The 8,882-nt window shown below is 50.9% G+C and overlaps 2 protein-coding genes across 2 annotated transcripts; one reads left to right on the top strand and one right to left on the bottom strand.

The window, feature by feature from the left end:
* Positions 1-559: 559 nt before the first annotated feature.
* LOC126581069 (cuticle protein 38-like) lies at positions 560-941 on the bottom strand. Its single transcript, XM_050244500.1, has 2 exons — positions 927-941; positions 560-826 (listed from the first exon to the last, which is right to left on the bottom strand). The coding sequence occupies exons 1-2, from the start codon at positions 939-941 to the stop codon at positions 560-562; spliced, it is 282 nt and encodes a 93-aa protein (XP_050100457.1).
* An 897-nt stretch (positions 942-1,838) lies between these two features.
* On the top strand, positions 1,839-2,382 carry LOC126581065 (cuticle protein 19.8-like). The gene is made up of 2 exons (XM_050244497.1): positions 1,839-1,896; positions 1,981-2,382. The coding sequence occupies exons 1-2, from the start codon at positions 1,879-1,881 to the stop codon at positions 2,380-2,382; spliced, it is 420 nt and encodes a 139-aa protein (XP_050100454.1). The 5' UTR covers positions 1,839-1,878.
* The last annotated feature ends 6,500 nt before the right edge of the window (positions 2,383-8,882 follow it).

Here is an 8,882-nt window from a genome sequence, read left to right as displayed (position 1 = left end):
AAGGCACATCTAGTCCCTCGTTCACCCATTGTGCCCCCGGGGGATGGGGGGGGGGGGGGGAGGGGGGGGAAGGAAAGAGATAAAATTAATTCCTATTTCCCCACGGAGCCAGCACGCGCCGCCTTGTGCAAGGTAATAACGTTTTTATTTGCCGGAACTCAAGGGTCCTCGACGACGAGAGACGGTAACGGTCCGGCGGGTTTGCTAGGAAGAGGGTACACTAGAGCCCTAGAGTTGGAAGTTTTGCCAGGAGGAGTCCCCGAGTGAGCGAGCTTCTTGCGTAAGATGTGTAACCAAATCTTGACCTATTTATCTCCGTTCCAGGTAAGCGCCCTCCCCATGTGGTACCAGTCGGGAGCAGCAGCAACGGACCAGTGGCACCCACTCTAGACTCTTACCATCGATCCTTGTAAGTCCGGTAGTCAAAGTATTTTCGGTTTTATAGATCGTTTTATTAGACCGCCCTAGCCGGGCCGTCGTGGATCACTGAAGATGGGGGCGGGAAGAAGATTGTATGGTGAGGTGGGAAGCTCTGGTCGGCACATGGGATCCCGTCCGTTTACAGGACGAAAGAGGTATAAGGGGCAGCATAGGGGTATCCTGCTGCGTACGGAAGGGCCGAAGTGTAGGCAGCGGTCAATGGAGCCGCATAAGCAGCAGCAGCAGCAGCTGGCAGAGCGGTATAGGGCGCCGCGTAGGGCGAAGCAGCAAAGTAGGGAGCAGCAGCTACGTACGGGGCAGCAGCAGCAGCAGCAGCTGTGGTGTATGCCAGTGGCACCAGCGGCTTCGCGGACACGGCAACCACGGCCAGCAGAGCAACAAAGATCTAGAACGCAGACAGAGGCATAAAAGAGGTCAGTGTTTTGTTGGAAACCCATGCTTCTTCTGCAACTCTTGGGCTTGTTTGTTGCACAATTTGTTCTTACCACTTTGGAGAACATTTTGCTAGGGTTTTTGGGGGGGCGGGGCGGTTTAGTTCAGCGACTAAAGAGATGGGACTTGTTGGTTGATGTTGCAGACAACGACTGTACTGTACCTCAGCCGACGATGGACGATTTTATAGTCTATCCCATCTACTCTCCTTCACTGAGTCGCCCAGTCGTCCTACAGTCGAAGGTGGTGGCAAGGTCTCCGCTTTGACCTTGGCTAATTGATATGTGCCACCGCGCATTGACGGCAACTAACGACGGTGGCATTTTTACAGCTGCTCAGTTGCCGGTTGACTCACCCTTCGATTGCACAATCCGGCCAGTCTACGATAGCATGCGGCGAGCGTCTACCACAGTCGCTCGGAGACGCTCGTGGAGCGTGTCACAACAGGGACCAACAGTTTGATCGTTTGATGGAACGGGGAATAATTTGGCGAACGCATCGTTCTCCATGTGTCCGAATGTGAACGAATTGGATCGAAATTTGCATACCCACACACCTGTGTGTGTGGCCAATTGCCGACCGATACCGATCGACCTTCTGCGTTCGCGTACTCACTTCAGGCACACAGTTGCTGCTACTGTCAGGCAGTTTAAAATTCCTTCGTCGTGCCAGGGGCCAATACGTCCTGGCGCTGGTTGAAGTTTAATCGACTTCACGTAAAACCCTTGATAGATTTACTGAACTCCTTGGCCGTTTTTTTTTTTTTTTTTGGTGTCTCGGTGGTCGGTTTTTGTGTAGTTGATGCAACCGAATTTACCGACGCCGTTACTGGCGGGGGGCTGTTGGATTCAAATGGGTGGGAATGAAAGTCCGGCTACAGAACTGACGGTATTATAAAAGCCATTGGTCCAGCCAGCAGAAGGTATCAGTTAGCTGTGCATCTTCATTTGAGCTACATCGTCACTTCTTCGGAACTTCCGGAACTTCCCTCAAACCTTCGCCAACATGTACTCCAAAGTTGTGGTAAGTTTTGAGAAGCCTCGAATCGACAACCGGATCGACGACGGATTCGCTTACGGGGCTTTCCGATATCATCCTCCCTGATAGATTGCCCTTGCCCTGTGCACCGTCCTGAGCACCGTTTCGGCTGGTGTGGTGCCGGTAGCAGCGCCATTGGCGGCCGCCGGAGTCGTAGCACCGTACGCCACCTCCTACAATGCCCACACCGTGAACCACAACATTGCGGCACCGTACGTTGCCGCCACCCCGGTCGCTGCCCCCGTTGCTGCCGTCGCCAAGTACGTTGCTGCTCCAGTTGCTGCTGCTGCTCCGGTTGCTAAGTACGTTGCCGCGCCGGTGGCAGCCGCCGCATACACGGCCTACAGTGCCGCTCCGGTTCTGCCAGCGGCCGCTGCTGCCTACACGGCTGCCTACGGTGGTGCGGCAGTGTTGCCAGCTGCTGCGGCCTACACGGCCTACGGGGCAGCCACCTATCCCTATCTGTTCTAAGCCCGCCCTGATGCCCGTCCACCGTCTTACCGTCGTGTTTGTAACCTCTTTCCCCCCTCCCCCACTCTTCGGGGCTGGAGTGGAAGTTAATCTGAGCAACAAGAAGAACTTTGTCCAGAAGTTAGGCAAAATATACAAATATTTTTCTTTCCCTTACTTGTGTAATCCTCTTGGAGCGTACATTTGCTACTTACGGTACGTGGGAGACGATGCGGGGGACTCTGCGGCGGCCTTGGACACGGCGTATATCTCGTTCTCGTTCAAGGCTAACAAACGATACGAAAGTACCAAGCTGGTCTAGAAAGTTTCCAGAATTGCCAGGATCATTATATGGATAATGTTGCGTAAGATGGATCATTCTAGGGATCCTCTAGGGAGAGACGCGAGGACTGAGGGCAAAGCCCAGTCAGGCTGAAGGTCAGAAGAAAGTGGATTGTAATCGGACCCCGTATTCGCAAGCTTTTGTGTATGGATTGCAATATACACGTTAAATGGCTAGGCCCGGCGTTGTGAATGTGATTATTCCTATTCCGTGGAATTGGCTCGAGTAAGCACTCTCATCAAGAAGGGAGTGTTGGAGTGCTCCCGGGGTCCACGTGATGTTTGGAATCAACATCCAGTGATAATCGGTATGATTTGCGAGATCCATGTCCACGTCCCATTCCGTTCGCCCTCTAATCCTCCCGAGCATTAGTGCAAATGGTGGTGGAATTGATTCACGGATTATTCCTTTGAAGCTGTAAATCAGCCCTATCGGTGTGATCCAAATTGGTTTTCGATAGCTCGAGGGTGTGACCGGTTTCCCGGTGAAACAGATCCCTCACCGTCCCTCAACACGGCGGCCATATTCGATTATTATCCACGATCTATGGTTGTTTTTGGGATTTGTTGCTGCTGCTGCTGCTGCTGCTGCTGCTGTTAAGCTGGGATCCATGATTGGCTATTCAATTGGAGGTTTGGGATTCTTATTGGCTCGAATCGATTGCTGGCGGGCTCGCATATTGAAATAGAATTAAACGCTCGTTAGGTCAGACTGTGGATTGTCGAAATAATATCCATCAACGGATTAATTGCTAGGTGGAAAAAGGAAGAATCGTTGGAACAAGGGCTTCCCATTAGCTGTCATCATTCAGCACATATTGTGGCCGCTATTGTCTTTTTCAAATTTTCCAAACTCATCCAAATCCACTTGTAGGCCGCTGTTCAAGCGCAACATCCAAGCCGGCTACCAAATTACCATCTTCTAAACCTCGTCGATAGTTCCACTTCACAGTTTCCTCCAGAAAGTGCAAATTTCACTTCCCTCAGCCCATGAATTCAGAAGGTGTGTCCGTGCGGTGTTTTCATTTATCAGATGCTCATAAGACTCACCTCGACGACGTAGGTTTCCTCCAAACTACCCCCCAAAAAAACAGAACAAGCATCGCCGTTACCCTAGCAAATGCGAAACAAAAGATCAGCGGACGATGACGATGTTGACAGCATCTTGGTCTTGTTGTTTATGCAATTGTTTGTTTGTTTGAAAGATGTTCCAACTCATCCGTTCCGGCTTATCTCGTCTTCCCTCCGTAGCGTTGCCACATGACGATAGCTGCCGCGACCGAGCTGTAGAGCACATTTTGTTTTGCCGGCTCTACTATTCTTTCTTTTTTGGTTGGCCACATACCGCAGTGTTGCCTCACGACCATCGTGACAGACGATGCTGCATTTTGGAAATTGTTTGCGAGCGATGAAATACAACAAAATCATACAAAGAATGTTTCGCACTTCCGAGCAGCAAATGACATTTCGCTTTCGTGGTGTGTGTCAATGTGAGAGCGCAAACGGCAGCCCACTGCACTCCACTGCAGTGCGAGCAACCGGCCACGTGTTGACGGCCATCGTCATGACCGCCAGCTTCCGGACTAGGGAAGTCTACTCGGTGGTAGAATATGGAGAAGAGCCGCCATTGTTGACGGAGATGCTATTGTTTCGGGGTCTTCGGGGTGGATGCTTTTGGATGGAGTTTATGACTGTGCACGTGTCTGTGTATGGGTGTATGTGCGCACGATGTACAACTTCCGCATACTCCGTGCGGTTAACCTTTGGGTCGTTTTCCGCTGTCAAAACACTCGTTGTTCTCCCTGCTTTCAGGTTGTTTCACCAACCGATCGGTCGCGCCCCGGGATGGCCGGGGGTTGGTGAGTTTGTTCTATGCTTGTGCTCGCGCGAAAGTGTTTTCTTTCGGTTTTAGTTATGCAAAATCAAAAGAAGAGCCCCGCAGCCGCCGACATGCCCTAAGAATGTTCGTTCTAGAATGTAGCTAAAGAAGTGTTATGGTTGCGATACTGCATTGTATCGGAATGCGTCTAGCATTCACTCTCTCCCTCTCTTTCGATACACTTAATGTTTCTCTTCTGTTATCATCTGTCAGCGCCTTTTCCATTCAGTCACCACGTCGTCAGAGAAGGGTGGTGCAATGCTTTCAAGTTCGAGACAATCGTTTGCATCGAGACGGCAACGGACGTGGGGTAAGAACACGGTGGTCGGCATCTATATCCTGTTTCGATTCCCGACTTCTTTTGTCCTCCCTTAGACCGTCGATGTGTCCCGCGCGAACTAACATCCATTCATTATTTGCATCTCGATGCTTCGGTGGAAAGTTAGTGGAGAGTTAGTGGTGCCTCATCCCGGTTGCTTCTTTCGATCTTCACTTCTTAAACCTTACCTTGGTGAGAAGCAAAGCAAAAGGGGCTTGCAGTGCATATTAATGGCTGCTTGAGTGCCAGGACGGGAGTCTCTCGACGTATGTACGTTGGATGCATTTTTTATGTATCTCCATGCATCGCTGACAACACCGTCGCCGTTGGCATTGTTAGCGGTTTGGCATCGTTTGAGTACGTTGATTGGTTGATGTGCGGGTGGAAATGTAGTTCATTGGCTGTTTTCTTCGCCGTTGACTCACCTATGCAGTCGTCTTTTCTCCTTCTATTGTGTATTCGCACCAATGATGAACCATGAGGCTGGAAACCCTCATGTTGTATTCATTAGGAAAATATGAAAAATTCAAATTTTCCAATTTTATGGAAGCATCTTGAAGAGACAATCACGGGGAGGGGGGGGGGGGGATTTCGAAGATTTGGCTAGAAAAATATTTATTCACAATTATTTCATGTAAAGTTTCATAACCGCCCCACAAGACCGACAAATAATGTACTGCATAAGTGTACTAAACATAAAATGGGTAGTTCTGTTAAGCAAAGACGAATGGACACAGTCTTTATAAGTTTGCCAGTCAAAATGTAGAAATAAAAATATTCAAAAAACGCGTAACGTAGCTTGAATAAATGAAAAATAAATTAGTACCTCAATCGTTCAGAAACTTTCGTTGAGAATGTAATAACAATGAAAGACACCGGACAAGAAACGAGATTAGAAATGAAACGAGAGTCGCCCTATTCCATTGCCGTGTTATGCCACGGCCATGATGATAAAAAGTAAAAGAAAAATGAAAACAGTTAGTCTAATATCTAATATCTCCATCCGACGAGAAACCTCGTTCTAGCACAGAGAGGAGAAACTAGCACAGCCCGCTATGTCCGCTCGTAGCGCGGATGTCGGTTACTGGCAAAGTTTATCCATTAGCCGCAAGTTTGCTCCGACACTCGACGTCGTCTTTTAGGGTTTTTGGGAGTGGTGATTATCGCACCAAATCGATTACCGACGAGCACGGTGCATACGCGTTGCGACAGTGCGCTCCTTCCCAAGCGCCATCTCATTATAACATTTAGCACCGTACGGGGGAGATAGGCTGTCTGATTGAATATTCGGTGTCGTGGTGTTCATTTGATTCCCACTACAAGCGGAAAGGATATTGATCGGTAAACGAATTGCGACTGCATGCACACGAAAATGCAATCGGCATGTTGGTTTAACGGTTGGCTTTGCTTAAATATCTGAATGTCTATGATCCGACAAGACAAGATCCCACCGATTAAGGATTATCATTGGTTTTAATTACGCTGCACTTCTTGAAACTCAAGTCATATTGCAGTTGTGAGTGTGACTAGTTGAGAAGCACTTTTCTAATGAGCATGATTATGCTGCTTTTGATCGGTCAAACTTCTTGACTCTCTACCAAAGAACGCTCTCATTTCGACAAGCAGCCCCAGAAAGGGTTATTGATTTCATAACTGAAATCAAAATCATAACCGTCTTCCGTCAAAACAGGGGTCAAAAATGGGGGGCATCTTAAGGGAAGCGGACGAATCCAGATTCGTTCGACCGGATCCGGAAAGATAAGGGTCACGCCAGCGCTCCGACTTTGCCTCTTTGCCTCTCTGCATGCCTCCTCTCGATGGTCGATCGAAGGACCGGGCCGCGCGCGCGGGGTGCGCTCTAAATCAATGAATTATAATTATTCCACTCCTTCCTCGCCATCAAAACCACCACCATCTTGCCAGCACGGAACCGTTCGCATTCGGTGCTCTCGAGTCGGTCGCTCGAGCGCTCTTCACTGTCTGGCGCTGGTTCCTGGACCTTATCCTGCTCCTGGGCCTATGTTTATTGATGAGCTTCATCGAGCGTGCAGAGCGAAGTGACGCCAGTGCGCTGGATGTGGAAGCCGCACACGTGGCACCGTTCGGGCGAATTCAGTTTTAGTCCCGAAGAACACCCGTGAAGCTGTGGTTCCTTCGTCGGGTGTCGCGCCTACGCCGCTGACGCCGCTGCCGCCACCGTGGTCATGCTCTCGATTGACCGCATCGTTGAGCAAAGGTGTGATGCTTTATCACCTGTCAACTGGCGGCGGACCAGCCGCTGATGCTCGGTATGAGATATGTCCCTGGCCTAGCACAGCCGCGAGGCCCTGCCTTTCTTGAGTTTCCGATGAGTGCGCCCTTTCCGGGAGTGTGTGAGAAGCCATGCTAAACTTTCCGCATTACTCGTGGTCATTATCGGCGAGGAAGAATCTCTTCACCACCAAAGACCCCGGTTAGGAGAAGTCCTAGCATCGTCCGATGTGTGCGCTGCTGGCTTCCTACAACTTTCCCGGACATCACCCGTTGTGGAGGTTGAACACTTGCATGTTGATGGTGCAGGTGGCTTGACTCTGGTGTGTAGGCCACCAACATGGCCCAGTGTCGGGCCCCATCATAGATAACACCGTGGCTTCGGCGGGGGTTTAATGTTTATGATGCTCCTTTATGATAATGATTAACGGGGGGGGGGGGGGGGGAGAACTTTGTGTGCAGGTCTGTGTATGTGTGCGGTCGCTGAGAACACGCCAGTGCGCACGCAAGTAAAGCTCTGGCCGTCGCGCGTCGAGAAGTAGAGTAACGGTTGGAGCACTGGTCCGTGCGAACAGCTTCTCCGGTGGTTTGCTCCTCATCGCCGTAGGTGCTCTTAGTGGTCTTAGCCCCTTTTTGGTGGCTTAACTTAATGGATCAGGAGCCACTGCCGCCACTGTGGGGCTTCGTATTCGCATCCTCATCGCTGATTAAATTGCAATCCGCCATCAGTTCGCCACAGAACGTTCCAATTTGAGATTGGATGCTCATTTTCCGTTCCGTTCCGCTACTACTGAGACCCATTATCCGATGTGAATGCGAAGTTTGATGCGCTGCGCGATAAGAAACTCATTTAAGGGGTTCTCCTCCAATGTATAATTGCTCCATCGAAATCCCGGATCCAATGGGGTGGAGGACCGCCACACCGCGAGTATAATAAAGTTGCATAAAATGTTATACCCACGGTAGTGAAGCGCGCGGCGGCGTCCCACACGCTGATAAAGATGCTGCCTGTTTCCAGTTTATGGGTCGCTTCCATCTTTCGCGCGTCCATTGCTGGCTGATCGAACACTGGCGGCCGTGATTTTTTTTTTATCTGATGATGTGAACCGTTCGGAACCGTGTGTCACGCATCGATGTGCGGCGTGGCGCTTGGAACACGGATTCGGTGCCGAGCGCGTGGGGACAGAGCCGCGCACAATTGTCGCACATCCGGCTAGTGGCCCTCGGTTGCAGCCCCCCTCCCCCCCATCCCCTCTCTCCTGTCAGCAGAGGAAGGAATGATGACCGGGATTCCCGCATGGTGTCCTCGCGCACAGCAACGTACGCATTTGGTATGCGATCAGCGTTCGATACGCGCGTTCGTTTCGGGGCGATTTTCTTTTTGCTATTATTTTGCATCTCTGTTCTCTGCTTTGCTGGGCTGGGGGGTGGGAGTAAGGAGTCCTTACGCCGTGGCACGGTGTCCCATTAAAATTCATCACATTCCCTGCGCGTTTGTCACGCGGTGGAATCCGTCGCGCGCTCCGTCGCTTCTCCTTTTGTGCCCTCGCTCCGCACACACACGCCGTGAACCCCAGGCCAGGGGCCAGTTGGTGGAGGGGAGGTGAAATAAAGCTGTGTGACCAAGGGGCAAAGCTCTCGAGGCGTAATGGAAACATATGTTTGACGGACGCTCGGGCACACACGGGGGGGGGGCGAGCACGACGACGCGATACACGCGGTGCTGCGTGC

The sequence above is a fragment of the Anopheles aquasalis genome, chromosome 2 (genome assembly GCF_943734665.1).
Source record: "Anopheles aquasalis chromosome 2, idAnoAquaMG_Q_19, whole genome shotgun sequence".
NCBI lineage: Eukaryota > Metazoa > Arthropoda > Insecta > Diptera > Culicidae > Anopheles > Anopheles aquasalis.
Note: the sequence above shows the minus strand (reverse complement) of the source record. Positions and strands in the feature narration are given on the sequence as shown.